The 15,818-nt window shown below is 40.8% G+C and overlaps 3 protein-coding genes across 3 annotated transcripts in view; all 3 read left to right on the top strand.

Annotated features, from left to right (window-relative positions):
- The window catches only part of gpt2 (glutamic pyruvate transaminase (alanine aminotransferase) 2), a 32,689-nt gene that overhangs the window by 16,753 nt on the left and 118 nt on the right, over positions 1-15,818 (top strand). The window contains exon 12 of the transcript XR_006022005.1: positions 14,611-14,612. The gene's annotated coding sequence lies outside the window, so the exon portion shown is untranslated. The remainder of the gene's footprint in view (positions 1-14,610; positions 14,613-15,818) is intronic.
- Positions 1,336-4,496, top strand: cdca9 (cell division cycle associated 9). The gene is made up of 10 exons (XM_042060723.1): positions 1,336-1,522; positions 1,661-1,789; positions 1,894-1,934; positions 2,009-2,060; positions 2,145-2,206; positions 2,285-2,337; positions 3,858-3,938; positions 4,024-4,111; positions 4,192-4,278; positions 4,349-4,496. The coding sequence occupies exons 1-10, from the start codon at positions 1,372-1,374 to the stop codon at positions 4,388-4,390; spliced, it is 786 nt and encodes a 261-aa protein (XP_041916657.1). The 5' UTR covers positions 1,336-1,371; the 3' UTR covers positions 4,391-4,496.
- Positions 8,183-15,799, top strand: gpib (glucose-6-phosphate isomerase b). Its single transcript, XM_042060721.1, has 18 exons — positions 8,183-8,410; positions 9,250-9,340; positions 9,681-9,749; positions 10,131-10,250; positions 10,358-10,441; positions 10,595-10,741; positions 11,832-11,903; positions 12,004-12,048; positions 12,159-12,212; positions 13,132-13,192; positions 13,283-13,326; positions 13,531-13,683; positions 13,866-13,995; positions 14,112-14,188; positions 14,454-14,582; positions 14,707-14,782; positions 15,021-15,087; positions 15,302-15,799. The coding sequence occupies exons 1-18, from the start codon at positions 8,292-8,294 to the stop codon at positions 15,423-15,425; spliced, it is 1,662 nt and encodes a 553-aa protein (XP_041916655.1). The 5' UTR covers positions 8,183-8,291; the 3' UTR covers positions 15,426-15,799.

The raw sequence follows: 15,818 nt of genomic DNA, 5'->3' as shown, positions 1-15,818 counted from the left end.
CTAGGCTATGTATTCTGGATTATGTATTTACAATATGAGTAACTGTATTTAAACAGAGTTACTATTTAAGTGGGTGGTATTCAAAATACAGTTACAATTGATACGCCATGCCTTTTCAAACTGAAATTAAAATCTTTTTAACCACATGACACCATATAGCCTATGTATCTCTGGTGGCTCCTTTAGCTTTCCCTCTGTTTATGTTGATGATCAAAATGAAAAACCTCTCAGGGAATGTAGAACGTAAAATATGTTTTGTTGTAGGCCAATAGGCCTATATCCAGCCAGCATGTTTTAGGGGCATTATAGGTTCTCGTTTCTTGACAGTGTTCTGCAAAAAGGCTTGTAACTCCATGCACTGTTGAATTTATTTATTTAAACTACTTTGTTTGGGATGTGGTAGCCCTTTAGTTTATGTGCAGACAAAACATCTCTGTTCTTCTTTAACACTGTTTCATGGCACATATACGGTAGGCTACATATATACTGTATATCAATCCATCCTTACTGTAAAGCCGATTGTGGGTTGTTGTTGACACTATAAGTCATACAAACTTTGGGACATTTTGTGCTTTTTGGACTTCTGTAGTAGACTATATTAGCTACAATGTGAGAGCGACACATTAAATCCACATCCAATTTTGATAACAGGACTCTACAGCTCTGGTTTTCCCATAGTTTCACTGATATTCATTAGTTTAAGGAAGAGTCACACCCACTGGAGCTTAGCTGTCCCACATTAGGGCAGTTGAGTATAACCTCACATAACGGTTTCATCCACTGCTAATAAAAGATAATACAACGTTCATGTAATCCAAAGTAGGCCTATTCAAAATATGTTACTTAATTTTACAAAAAAACATTATTATAGGGCACGTATTCCGTAATCTCATAAAATGAGATTGGAGTAGTTTATATGAGGAAAGAAAAAAGTTGTTCTTGGACCTTTCACTCACATTTGATTTTCAGTGAGATTTCATGAAACCATCTGAGAGGTTTTTAGAGGGGAATATTTTATGGAGCTGGGAGACCACCGACTACACTACACTGATTGGATGTCAGACAGGTTAACGTTTTGTGGTGTTCAATGTGTTGTAAAAGCCTATTTCTCTTTAAGATGTAGGCCTAGTAAAGTGGAAGTTGTACGAGAAAAGAACAATCAGGCCATGGCTACATTTCAAAATGGTAGGATATTGTTCAGTCGGCCTAACATATCTTTTGGGTCCATGACACATCACTTAAAGTTGATTAGGCCTAATTGATTATCACGCCGCACACCTGCAGTCCATTGTATGCACCAACAGGGATGGTTTGCTGTATAAATCTCTAAGCAGCCGCATGTGTGCGTCACTACCAAAGTAGAAAATTGTCATGTGCCACGGCGAGACTATGCCTCAGAGACGAACGCGAAAAGGTAGCCAGAGTTCGGATGGCCAAGAAGAAGGTCAGCCAAGCAGAGAGCAAAGAAGTATGATGCTTCAAAGGAAAAAGGAGTTATTTATTCAGCAATTTGAAAAGGAAGGTGTGTCTTAAGAAGTTTAAAAGGGGGGGGGGGGGGGGGGAAAGCTATAGGCCATAGGCCATAGGCCATAGGCCATTACATTACAATAACTTGTCTGAAAAGACTGCCCTACTTCATGTTGCCCTTCTTTCCCAATAGCACAAGCTCGGCTGAATGAAATGGAATCAAATCTGCAGCAGTTGTTGGCCACTGTCGACCGGGCATTTAAAGTTTTAATCATGAAGTCGCCACAGTCTCTTTTGAATACATTACTGAAGGACGTATTAGGTATGGAGTCCATAAATAATGTTTTTATAATGCAAGCGTTTTTGTAAAATTACTGTTTTTGTAAGCATTTTTATGTTAAGTTGTTTATACTTTATACGTTTCAGCTGACGACGATCCTGTTGGAGAGGTCACAATTGCTGTCGGGGTAGGTGTTAAATTAATATTGACTATGTGCTGCCATCTGGCGATGAAGGTAAAATGCTCACATTTCAATTCCAGGCACAGTCTCCTGAGATGCTTAAACCTCTCACTAGAAAACCTTCCAAAAAAGGCAAGTATATTTAAAGTTTGCTGCCTTAGATTGTAACCCTCTATTAGCTGTATTTAACATTATTAATTGCTCTGTATATTGCAGGTATGAGTGAAGCAGCCACACTGAAAACCACACAAAACAAAAGGGCAACAGGTGGACCTGAGGTTTGTGTAATCTTTGGCTGTGTTTCACATCATCTAGGGCTTACTGTAGGTTAAAACATGATTTTTGTTGAATTGCAGAAAAGGAGGGGCACGACCAGGTCTATGGAGGTCAGCGATGGACGACCTCTGAGGTAGGCTATTCTAGCCTGCTATTCCTAATTCCAATCAGAATCTGATTTATTTGGCCAAGTGAGCTAATACTGGTCACACCAGCAATGCAGAGAATAAATGGAGAACATGTAAATAACATGGACAAAATACAAGACAATATACAGATAATTAAATTATTATTTATATTAATAAATAGATGCATCACACACTTTGTACAGAAGATACAATACATCGTGATTGTGCAAGCAACTGTATGTGCATTGTGTATACACCACTGTTCAAAAGTTTGTGGTCACAGACAATTTCATTGTTTTCCATGAAAACTCTCACTTTTATTCATAAAACAAAAAAACTAAGTTGCAAAATGAAGAGGGAAATATAGTCAAGACATTGACAAGGTTAGAAAAGGATTTTTATTTGAAATAATAATTGTCCTTCAGTCAATTCTCCTTTTGGCATTCTAGCTGTCAATTTGAGGTAATCTGAAAACATTTCACCCCATGCTTCCTGAAGCACCTCCCACAAGTTGGATTGGCTTGCTGGGCACTTGCGTACCATACGGTCAAGCTGCTCCCACTCCATTACAGACCAGCTGACTGCTTCTTCTCTAAATAGTTCTTGCATAGTTTGGAGGTGTGCTTTGGGTAATTGTCCTGTTGTAGGAGGAAATTGGTTCCAATCAAGTGCTGTCTGGCATGGTGCAAAATGGAGATATGTATAATGTAGAATTGTCTCTCTTTCCCAGCACCAAAGCAGCCCCAGTGTTCTCTGTGATCCAAACACCGCAAACTTAGATTCGTCAGAACACACTTCCCCCCCGTCTGTTCTTTTGTCCATCTTAATCTTTTCCTTTCATTGGTGTCGGATATCGCTTTTTAGAAGGCCAGCATCCCAGAGTTGCCTCTTCACTGTGGATGTTGAGACTGCTGTTTTGTGGGTACCATTTAACAAAGCTGCCAGTTGTGAGGCGTCTTTCTCAAACGAGAGACTAATGTACTTGTCCTCTTGCTTAGTTGAGCACGGGGCCTCCCACTTCTCTTTCTATTCTGGTTAGAGCCTGTTTGTGCTGTTCTCTGAAGAGGATAAATAGTACAGACCCTTGTAGGGAATCGTCAGTTTCTTAGCAATTTCACACATGGAATAGCCTTCATTTGTGGTGCTCCAGATACTGAACTAGCTAAAAGGAAGGCCAGTTGTATAGCTTCTCTAATCAGCACAACAGTTTTCAGCTGTGCTAACATAATTGCACAAGGCTTTTCTAATCATCAATTAGCCTTTTAACATGATTAGCTAACATGATGTACCATTAGAACACAGGAGTGATGGTTGCTGGAAACGGGCCTCTGTACATGTAGATTCATTTACCACATTAAATTAATTAGAAATACAGTCTACTTTTATGTTGTCATTGAAAAAAAACAGCGCTTTTCTTTTAAAAATGAGGACATTTCTAAGTGACCCGGTGAAGCAGGATGTATAACAGGTAGAGTGGACATGCCATCCACAATTTGCTGGTTTAACTTTATTCTTCTCCATCAAGGTGTGCTACCACTGCAAGTGCAAAAAGAACTCAGTCCCGTTTTGCCAATCTCGGTGACCAGTCTCGGCCCAAAGCCATCAGGTAAAGCCTCAATACTTTTTCACATGAAAACACAGACCTCATTTTGGATATGACTGCAATATAAGAGTTCCTACTGTATTACCAGGTCTATTGCACGATCAATCAGCGATGATTTGTCAATTGGCAAAGTTCTTCCCAGCAATGTAGCAGTTATCACAACTTCACAAGGAGAGGTAACATGCCTTTTTACCCAGTAAGAGTAGGCTTACCAAACCTGTCAAAGAACATGTCCCATATCATATTTGTTTTACAGACCCTTTTGCTAAGTGAAGAAACTAAAGATGACTTCAACTTGGCGAAGGTGGACGATGTAGCAATTATCCATATGGAGAGATTACGGGTAAATAATTGTCAAAGTAAATTTGTGCATTTTGAAGTGTTAAATCCTAATTTCCTTTTCTTATTTTCAGGATTTGATAAACCACTTTTGCAACAAAGTGAAGACTATATAATTACTTTTTGTGCTTTTTAGGTTATTTGTGCTTCATTTATTTATTAAGTTATATATTAGTTAAGTCATTTTGAATGTAGCCAAATAAAGTAATTATTTTAAACGTATTTGTTTGGAATAAGCTCTCAATAATTGTGTGTATAAATGAAGTTCTTCTGCCATTCAGTGCTCTTAATTGTCAACCTGAGTTTAGTTTCATTACATCTGGTAGCTTTGTTACAAACTTTATTTTTTTTCTGAACCATGACCATCTTGAAAATGAGGTGTCTGGTTACAAGTGCATAGTTGCATAAACTATGGAGGCAGCATGTCCAAACTGGTAAGCCAAAAAACATGGGCCCGACCTTTACTTAAAATCAAGCATTTCATTTAACATGATTACTCAACTATGCTGTAACTAAAATGAGACACCTGGTCTACAACCAACCCAAAAGGGCACATGTTACTCCGCTGCTCATCCAGCTACACTGGCTCTGTGGCGGCCCGCATCAAATTCAAGGCTCTAACGCTTGCCTACAAACAGGGTTGGGTAGTAACGGATTACATGTAATCTAGATTACGTAATCAGACTACAAAAATCAAGTAACCATAATCAGCCCAGATTACAATAAAAAAATTGTGTAATCAGATTAGTTACATTGTGGGGATTACCTGATTACATTTTATCATGCAAACAATGTGACTTTTTTTATGATGGCCTAGCTATCTTTTAATTTGACAAGATGTTCACTTTTTAGACTTTTTCTTGAACAATATGTTCTTACTTAAAATTACACTTGCACATGCCAAAAGGTTGCAAGACAATGTGGTAAAAACATTGAATAAAAACAGTATCTTAACATTTTTATGAAATTGTGTGTTCAAAATTATTCATACCCTTTTTAAACAATCACTGGAAACATCCTTTATTTACCACCACAACTCAATCTGGGTTTTGAGGCAGGAACGATTATTTGCCATCACTTTGGCCTTGTGCTCACTTTTTTGATGGATTGAGGTCTGGACTATGGCTGGGCCACTCTAAAATGTTGATATTGTTCTGTTAACCATTTCTTGCCTTGTTTGGCAGTATGTTTTGGATCATTGTGTGGTTTAATGTTCAAATGCTGCCTTTTGGGGCAGCCATGGCCTACTGGTTAGGGCTTCGGCCTTTGGGCTTGCCGGTTAGACTTCACTAATTCACGGATTGGGATAAATGCAGAGACCGTCCCTCACGGGATCAAAAGATATACTTACTTACATACTATTGGGGCAGGTCTCTCTCTGCCTGATCTTTTCCTCCTAATCTTGTGAGTGGAGAAAAATAGAATGAGAATTCTTTCATCAATTCTGTGGTGGTGGTGTCTTAGGCTACTTAGGCTCTCCGGTTCTGCTCCCGCCTACTTGAATGCCCTCATACAGACATACGCTACCTCCAGACCGCTGCGCTCCTAAGACGAACGAAGTCTAGCTCTACCACCGGTACGCTCAGGCCTATCCAAACTTTTCTCATCTGTTGTTCCTCGTTGGTGGAACACACTGCCAGTTCCTACAAGTGCAGGGACATCCCTCTCCATTTTCAAAAAACTCCTGAAGACCCAGCTCTTTAGAGAACATCTCTCATAGCACCACTTACAAGTCTTGCTGATCCTAGAACTTACCAGCCGTCTTGAACTGACACGTAACTGTTAAAAACAGCACTCACTGATGCACTTATTCGTACGCTACGGTTTTTTTAAATGGTCTTAATTGTTGAATTGCTTTAAAACTTAAACTGTTTACCATGTTAGTCGCTTTGGCTAAAAATGCGTCAGCCACATGTAATGTAAAAAATGATTCATTGTTTCACCCAGAGCAGAACAACCTACTAGTGTGTTAGTTACTTCCACAAGTAGGGTGTGATTGTTTTGTGTGCAAATAACTATGGCTTGTAGATTTGGAATGTCAGTATGCTCATTTGCAGATAATGGTGCACAGTTCAGTGTTTTGCACATTACTAAATCCGCCTTCTCCCCATCAAAGACAGTGCAGATAAAACTAAGCCACTCAGCCTTAATTTGGCGTAGCTCCAAATTACCTCAAGGAGTTGGTCCCCTTTTGCTTGTCGAAACCCCTTCATTCCAGTGTTTTGCTATTGAGCATCCCTTTGATAGAAAGATTGAATAATCTCCATCTGAACAAGACGTCCTTTCAGTCTTTAATCTAAACTATTTATCTGTTTATACTAACACTTTTAGTTGTTGCTGAAGAGGGGGAGGCAGTGTGCTGTAAGTATGTTGGGGATGTGTGTTGGAGAAGCTTCCTGATGAAATAATGTGCTGTGTGTGTGGGGGGGGGGGGGGGGGGAGCAGGGACTTACTATTGCAAGCAGAGTACTGGATGCATGATGTATGTGAGTGATGACAGTGAAGATGTGGTGTGTGTGTGTGTGTGTGTGTGTGTGTGGGCGACAATTGACAATAGGTGAAAGTAACACCAGTGACATGACTCCATGGGACATAAATTCTTATCATTTTATTTGTAATATTTAATTAGCATTTTGTATTTTTATCTAATGCATATAATATATTTGATAGTTATGTTATTGCAATTTAACTGAATAAAAAACATGTTTTTGACTTAAAAATATTGCCCTCTGCCTTTGTACTTGACAGTTGGGACGGGCATTTTTGTGGTGCCTGGGAATTCATAAAATTGTTTAAAAACAAATACTGTCATAATGATGGTGCAAAAAGGTGTAATTGTTCAGGAAACATATTATTTTACTTTAAAATATAAATAAATTGCAACAGTAATATGTTTTTAAAATGTTAGTCCTCTAAAGTCAGGTGACAGAAAAGTGTGCGTTTGGCCCACCTGATCATAAAACAGAATTCAGAGGTGTAAGTTTACAACTTTGTTGTACATGATCATTACCTAACTAAAACCATCAACCATCAAGATCAACGCTTTGTCCTACAAATAACATTGAAAGAGCTCATGCTTTCAGCTGATATTTATTGACATTAAATGTAAATTAAATTGTCTTACAAGCAGGAAAAACGTGTCTGTGCAGTTAATGGTTATTTGCAATCCACTTCCATTTATAGCAACATATGTTTTGTAAAACACTGACAATACAAACTCTTGTCCTAGCCTACTTAACCGCTATGCACTGCAGCCTAATGTATCAATAGCCTGTAATTTCATCGAATCATTACATTTAACAATCCTGCATTAGGCTAGTAAATCTGTATTAATGTAGTTAGTTTTCATGTAGGCTAATCATACAGCATGCAGTCATATACATTGTAGCCTATATTTGTAAATATAAGACAACAGCAAATGTTTATTCCAAATATTCTATTTCATTTATCGTATTGGTGGCCTGTTTGCAATATAACACACAGGCGCTAGAGGGCTTTAGCCTACCATGTTGTAGCCTGGAGGTGATGTAGGCTACTGACCAAATAATAAAAAAAGATGCGCACAAGATGAGGACAGATAAGTATTAAGACACATGCCATTATACAACTTTATTTCAAGTTCCCCATTGTAAAAATAATTTAAGAAGCACCAGGCCTAGCTAAGCTGGGAGCTCTGTGAAAAAATAGAAAACACATCTTTACAACTTTCATGATTCTTTTGAATGATGAGCTAATGATAAAACTCTAATGCACCTTTCCTCGTGGGCAAATTCACAGTGAAAGAGAAAGTTTTTTAGATATTTGATCGCGTTGGACTACTGGCTTGCGCATGGACCCTGTGGTTCCTTTATCGTCACTGTAGGAGGAGCATTCTGGTGCCCAACGATTGGAAGAGCATACGAGTCTGTTGCGGAAGGCAATAGCGGAATTGCCCTTCAAAATCATTCTTCACACTTGCATCTATTTCAGTCAGCCAGGGTCGGCAAGTAGACAGGAACAAACCGAACATCAGACAGAATGGGACTCTCTAGTGATGCCAGCTACAAGAAACTCGAGCAATGGTACAAGTCCAATGCTGGGAACCTCAATATGAGGAAAATGTTCGAAGCTGACAAGGACAGGTTCAGCAAGCACAGGTAAACGGCGCCGTTTCTAAACAAACTGATACAGCTAGGTCATGATGGGTTGAGTATTTCAGTTCAATGATGTCTGAAATGTAAAAAATGTCATTGAGTGAGCGTGTAAGGGGCGGGCTCTGAAGGTTTGTAGCCTACCATCTGACGCGTGATCAGTATTATGCAACTCGTTGTCATTACTCTGGACTAACCTCTCCAGTTTGTAAATCAGCCTACTTTATGTTTTCTATTGTCAGATACATATTTGAAAATGGTGTTGATAATTACGTCCATATTTCCTTATGTTTGACTTGGATGACTCATGGACTAAGATCTGCGCATGGACTCAATTGTTACATGCTCCCGGCAGTCACGTAGGCTACACATCCTGTCTCCACGTCCCTGTAACAAGTGTGATGTTGATCGATCTATGTAATTATTGCACTCACAAATGTAGCCATACAGAGCAAATGGGTTGGTTAAAAAGAAAGTCTACGTGTCACGTTTGTTCTGTTTTGTGAAGTGCAGAAGTAAATCCTGGTTTATTATAAGCTCCCTATTGATCCAGTGCACATGCCCTACGTGCATACGCGCACATCTTATCCTATACGATTGCACCTGTGCTGAAAGTGTGAGATTAAAGCACATAGCACATCGCCTTTCTAGGAAGGCCGTATCCTGCAGCCTCCACGCCTTTCCCATTGCGGTCCGCAAGGTGCATGAACATGATGTCCTTTGTGCACACATAGTTGGAGTCTTTCTGTATCAGACAGCGAGAATAGCTGGCTACTAAAACAGATTCGTATGTATTTCCTATATAAAAAGCTAATTGTCTTCCATTTCGTTATATGTGTCAATAGCCTGACATTAAACACAGAAGATGGAGACATCCTTCTTGATTACTCCAAGAATCTCATCAATGAGGAAGTCATGGCAATGCTGTTGGAACTGGTAATCACTCTGTGAATATTGGTTAAAAGTATGCCCTAAAATGTAGGGGGATGACAGGACTCATAGAACTGTTTTTAGTGGGTTTGTTTTTGTGGTTTTCTGACCAAGTTCTTGCCAGGGTCTGTAATAGCCTACTCCCTAAAATGTGCCATTCCATTTAGTGGGGCTAGGAAGAGTATTTATTTTCCTGTATTTGGGTGTGTGATTTTTTGGATAGTTAACAATAGCAGACCCCTAGGTAACAGGCAGCTGTGGTTGATTCCAAAACACATTTTAGCCTGATGTAACCTAACAGTATTTTTAACATCTTTCTATGTTATCATTTTGTGATCTCTTATAGGCCAAGTCCAGAGGCGTGGAGGCTGCCAGAGATAAGATGTTCGCTGGAGAGAAGATCAACTTCACTGAGGTGAATATCTTGGCACTACAAACTCTGATTGCAAAGATCAAGGCAGATTATGGTTACAAAGGGGAATAAGTTCTCATTTGCCATTATCTTCTGTACCATATTCCCACTTGTTGAAATTATCTACAGTGTTTGAGTATTGTTTGTGAAGGTGGGACTGAACATTGACAGTATATCAGAATGGAATTTTTCCAAACAGAATTGACCCTTTATAATTTGTAAATGGTGACAAGTTGAGGGTTACAAGAACTATTTGGAATATTGATTCCCTAGTGATTCCTCTATTGCTTAAGGAAAAACAATAGCCTCAACTAGATAGCGTATATAGCCTGCCACCCACAAAGTGAAGCGAAGCTAACAGACATCTCCTCCCCATGTGTGTAGAACCGTGCAGTGCTCCACATTGCCCTGAGGAACCGCTCCAACACCCCCATCCAGGTCGGGGGCAGTGATGTGATGCCTGAGGTGAACAAAGTGCTGGAGAAGATGAAGGGCTTCTGTCATGTGAGTATGAGCGTTGGAGCTGGGATTACACAAAGCTACCTCAGGAATCTGTAGAGTCAAGATGCCAGTGGAGGTTTCTCATTGCCTGTCTGTCTTTTCTGCTGCAGAAAGTGCGCAGCGGTGAATGGAAGGGCTACACCGGAAAGGCCATCACAGATGTGGTCAATGTAGGCATTGGTGGATCTGATCTGGTGAGAACGTTTTTGTCATTAAGAGCTCTTGTTTTTCTATAGTAGCAGCAGTAGTAGTAGCAGCAGTACTAGTTGCATACAAATGACCATTAGTAGTAGTAGTGATGGTGGTGTTGAGGTCTCTTTTCTAAATGAAAATATGTTCTGCAATAGGGCCCATTGATGGTCACTGAGGCTCTGAAGCCCTACTCTAAAGGTGGACCCCGTGTGTGGTTCGTCTCCAACATCGATGGCACCCACATTGCAAAGACCCTGGCTGAGCTCAATGCAGAGACCACCTTGTTCATCGTCGCTTCCAAGGTACTAGACCTCTTTTTACAGACAGCATTTGGTGACAAACATGTTAAGGAAGTAGGAAGTACATGTCTCAGAGGAACAAGAGCCAAAAGATTTAAAGATGGCATCTCCCTATTGTCACAGAAGCTGAGAACCTGCTTATTTAAGAGGACCCATTGTGCTTTGTGTTTTGTCAACAGTGCATAAGTTTGCACCATGGAGAGTATGTCTTAAGACCAGCAAGCTAACTGGCTGACATCCAACAAACTTACCTAACAACTGTGGCACACTGTTTTTCAGCAATATATTGGACATGTCTTGCAGTGCAAGCTGTTTGTATTTTTATGGAGGCAACACAACTTCTTGAATAGCCTGGATAGCTAGTGAGAGGGACAAGTATGTTTATCGGTTATTTGCATTATCATATAGCAACAAAATAATCTATTCATTTATAAAAACACATCATTTGGATTCAACTAACAAGCAGCAACAATATATGTGAGCAACAGTATTTATAACATTAAAATATTGTGTGTATCATCACAATTCATAATCCTTTTGTTATTGTTGACATACTTGAGTATTCACAAACACATTGCATAGTGAGTTCTTGCACAGTTGAAGTTTGAAGTGGAGCACTTCCTCCTATTTTCCCACATTACTTGGATTTCAGTTTTGCTTTTTAAAAGGTAGATTGGTGTAGGTTGCAACTTCATTTTGTACTTTCCACTAAAACTTAATTTTACAGATTTATGCTAGAATAAATCTTGAATTCCCTGTGGAATTTGCAATGACTTGAATCACTTTTTAGCTTTGAAAAGCACGTCTCACAGTGGAAGTTTCCATTCAGCCTGTGCCACATTTGCTCTATAAAATGGAAGATTCCAACAAAGGAATCTGTTGCTTCCGCGTGGCTGCATGCTGGGTCCTGCCGTATTACACCCTCATAGTGAATACAGTCTAGAATGGAGTCTGGAAGGCTCTGAAAACAGACGTTGGCCTTGATGCCAGGGGGGGTGGGGGAACTCCCTTGCGTATGATGAAAACAGTTTTGTAAGTGTGTGATTTTTTTTTTTTGTTTGTTTTTTTTTGTATTACCATTTTCTTTGTGCAGACATTCACCACCCAAGAGACCATCACCAATGCTGAGTCTGCCAAAGAATGGTTCCTTAAATCCGCAAATGATGTGAGTTTGCTGTGTTACTGAATCGAATATATATGCACATACATTGAAATAAATGTGTGGTGAAAACTTCAACTTCAACTTTACTCTTATCCCTTACCAGCCTTCTGCTGTGGCCAAGCACTTTGTCGCTCTCTCTACCAATGCAGTAAGTGTGCCTTCCTGTTTCTTAAAATTATAAAAGGAGATTTTGCTATTTAATTTGTATAAACCAAAGCCTTTTTGTATCTTATTGCTGTGCTTCCTGGTCTTTTGCAGCCCAAAGTGAAGGACTTCGGCATTGACACCAACAACATGTTCGAGTTCTGGGATGTAAGTGTCCAGATTATGGTCTCCAATTGCAGCAGACTCTGGAAAGACTGCAGCCCAGATCAGGCTCCAGCTCTCTCCATAGCCGGCTGCTATCGAGGCCATGATGAGGAGCACTCAGTGCTCCTCCGTCACCCTTGAACTTTGATGAGGGCTGAGGCAGAGGCTAAAAATACAGCATAGTCTTTTGACCTGTGAAGTAGGTGGCTGGACTCAAAGAATAGCAGCTGCTGGGTAATCAGAAGCCGGTCTTGTATGTTATATGTATCCTTGACCTTATCTCTGCTGGAGGTCACTGGAAAGGTCTCATCAAAGGTCGGAAATCCACATGTGTGCCTTGATGTGTCTTCAGAGACAAACTAGGCAGCCATTTTAATACAGTTTTTTGCATATTTTTCTTCCTCATCTTTTCAGTTTAGATAAATAATGTTGGAAATGTGCAATATTTGACAGAAATTGAAGAATTAAGGCCTCAGTTAATTAAGGACTCTGTTCTAAACTTGGTAGAGATAAATAATCAGCGTTCTGCAAACAAATGCAAAATTAGCTAATATATTATATTAATCTGATGTTGGATAGGTTAATTTTAATAGCATTGTCTGTTTAAGGCCACATAGAAATGATATTAAAAATAGTTTATCAGCTCGCTCGGTCTAGTTTTAGAGCCTGGGGCTCCCTCTGGGGGCAGACATGTTGTCTGCGCACAGCTTCCTGTCACAAACCATTAGTTACTTGTGGTCATGCCTCTGAAGTGAAGAAAGGCTTTTACAAGCATTCTGTCCACTCGGGTCTCAGCTGCAGGGGCTTCATTAATTTTCCTCGATGATGTTTTATCAGTATTGATATGACATCTGGGTCATCATTTCATTGATCATTGTGATTGGTCATTTGCAGTAATCTGTCTTTTTTGTTATTATTTTAGTGGGTCGGTGGACGCTACTCCCTGTGGTCAGCCATCGGACTGTCCATCGCCCTGCACATAGGTACAAAATCAGTTTAAAGGCACGGTGCACATTGGGATGTGTAGTGATCTTGAGAACTAATTTGTGTTTCTGTCTGTCAATTTCTCTCAGGCTATGAGAACTTTGAGAAGCTTCTCTCTGGAGCTCACTGGATGGTATGTACCTCTTATTAGCATTTACTATAATGCTTCTTAGAATAGCAAATACATGATCAAGACTGATGAAATGTTGAAGACATGTTAAAGCATGTATAAGTGGATACCTGTAGCTGTAGCCCAGGGTTATACCAATTAGACATAAATAGGTTGTAGAGGCCAGTGCAGCCCATTGCCCATCCTCTTGCCTGTCTGTCCTTGCAGGATAATCACTTCCGCACCGCCCCACTGGAGAAGAATGCCCCCATCCTTCTGGCTCTCCTGGGTGTCTGGTACATCAACTACTTCCAGGCTGAGACACATGCCATGCTGCCATACGACCAGTATATGCATCGCTTTGCAGCTTACTTCCAGCAGGTGCGTGCATGACGGAGCTTTAGTTTCTTCAACTGTCCCTAGCTTAGAACATTTACAAGTTAAATTGTTCAGTTCATTTCCGGAGTTGTTGCCATTTGAGTGCCTGAGTTCAACATTGCTATATGTTGAGTGTGCAAAGTGTTTGCTCTTCTGTTTAAAAATCTGTATGTCCGTATATGTAGGGTGATATGGAATCCAACGGGAAGTACATCACAAAACATGGTGCCAAGGTGGACTACCACACTGGTCCCATTGTTTGGGGAGAGCCGGGAACCAATGGCCAGCATGCGTTCTACCAGCTTATTCACCAAGGTGCACATCCTGTCACATTGTCCCAGAGGGTTACAGGCTTAACATAAGCATGCAGTGCAGTGGGTTGTGTGTTCACTGATGGTGTATGTGAAACGGGCTGTCTGTCTCCTCTGCAGGCACACGCATGATTCCCTGTGACTTCCTCATTCCTGCCCAGAGCCAGCACCCTATCAGAGACAGTCTGCACCACAAGGTACCTCCGGAAGAACCATTTATGAAATGGCTGCTGCAGCCATCTGTCCTCTTTTTCTCTGTCTCGTACATTTTACTTTTTGCTCGAGTGTTTCTTGTTTCGGGTAAAACATAATATCATAACACAAAATATCTGACCTTCCATCTTGGTCTCAAGTTATCAAGCCTGTTCAACCAGACTTTATATGTACTCTTCTGCTTGATTCTCAACCTTTTACGTGCAGCCACTAAGGTTCTTTTATGCCCCCCCCCCCCCCCCCCCCCAGATCCTGATGGCTAACTTCCTGGCCCAGACTGAGGCCCTGATGAAGGGAAAGACCACAGATGAGGCCAAGGCTGAGCTGGAGGCCGGAGGGCTGAGTGGAGAGGCGCTGGACAAGCTGCTACCACACAAAGTGAGTCATTGAGCATGCATAAGGGCAGTGGTGCCCCCTGGAGGGATGGATGCCAAATGAGCATTATGTTGGGACCGGCAGCAGAGGGCGCTAGTGGTTCACAACAAATCATTTTGTTTTCTAGGTATTCCAAGGCAACAAGCCAACCAACTCTATCATTTTCAAGAAGCTGAGTCCGTACACCTTGGGAGCTCTCATTGGTGAGTGAGTGGATACTGGAAGCCATGGCCTAGCTCCTGACTGACAACACTGTAATAACATATGGTGGTGGCTCTACTTTAAGGAAGATCTTTGTGTGTGTATATTGAGACAATTAAAGTAGAAAGTTGACAATAATATAGGGCTTATAAGGCTTTGGTCTTATCCCCTATTATATTATATAATATTACTATTGTCAATACAAATGTTGAAATAATATTTATCTTTTTTTATTTGCAGCCATGTATGAGCACAAAATCTTTGTTCAGGGAGTCATGTGGGAGATCAACAGTTTTGACCAGTGGGGGTAAGTATTATCAGACATATAGCATTTTCATTTCAAAGACATTCAAGGGGCCATGTGAGCATAAGTGAGGAAGTGGTTTGAAAAGGATTCATTATTTTTGCTATACCAGCCATTCACTAAGGTTTTCTAAATGGGCCTAGTTTTTCTAAATGATCACTCCGTGATCGTGTGTGTGTGTGTGTGTGTGATCCTGATTGTCTCCATCCCCTGACAGAGTGGAACTGGGCAAGCAGCTGGCCAAGAAGATCGAGCCTGAGCTGACAGCAGCTGGTGACGTGAGCTCCCATGACTCTTCCACCAACGGTCTCATCAATTTCTTCAAGAAGAACACCGCCTGAGCCTGGCGCTGCAGCCACATTGCCCCACCCCACCCCACCCCACCCCACCTCTCCACACCACCGACCCCCCCCAGGTCTGGAGCCCACAGCAGTGCCCAGCTGAGCCCTGGCTCGCTGATGGCCAAGCGACTCCCTAGCACTGGAGTGGAAGAGCTAACTGTATCTGTAATCACTTATTGTGTAATCTTGAGTCTCTGTTCATTGTGTAAATTGACTATGTTTATGTGTCTAAACCTAGGAAAGGGATCGGCTGTATTTTACTGCACTGTAAGTCACCCTTTGTAGGTAACGCAGAAAGAGAAACAGGTTACTGCCATATTACGCTGCCCTGGTACTTAATGGCTTGAAGAATAAATATTGTCACAGTCACTTTACCCTTGACCAGTGTCTGTT

This window comes from Alosa sapidissima, chromosome 14 (assembly GCF_018492685.1).
Source record: "Alosa sapidissima isolate fAloSap1 chromosome 14, fAloSap1.pri, whole genome shotgun sequence".
NCBI lineage: Eukaryota > Metazoa > Chordata > Actinopteri > Clupeiformes > Clupeidae > Alosa > Alosa sapidissima.
Note: the sequence above shows the minus strand (reverse complement) of the source record. Positions and strands in the feature narration are given on the sequence as shown.

Excerpts from the sequence above, each read along its gene's own strand:
- cdca9 (XM_042060723.1), top strand. The coding sequence starts at position 1,372 with ATGTGCCACGGCGAGACTATGCCTCAGAGACGAACGCGAAAAGGTAGC. Across the intron at positions 1,935-2,008 it reads AGGTCACAATTGCTGTCGGG|GCACAGTCTCCTGAGATGCT; the intron begins GTAGGTGTTAAA and ends TTTCAATTCCAG. Across the intron at positions 4,112-4,191 it reads TCACAACTTCACAAGGAGAG|ACCCTTTTGCTAAGTGAAGA; the intron begins GTAACATGCCTT and ends TTTGTTTTACAG.
- gpib (XM_042060721.1), top strand. The coding sequence starts at position 8,292 with ATGGGACTCTCTAGTGATGCCAGCTACAAGAAACTCGAGCAATGGTAC. Across the intron at positions 12,049-12,158 it reads TCGCTCTCTCTACCAATGCA|CCCAAAGTGAAGGACTTCGG; the intron begins GTAAGTGTGCCT and ends GGTCTTTTGCAG. Across the intron at positions 13,996-14,111 it reads CTACCAGCTTATTCACCAAG|GCACACGCATGATTCCCTGT; the intron begins GTGCACATCCTG and ends TCTCCTCTGCAG.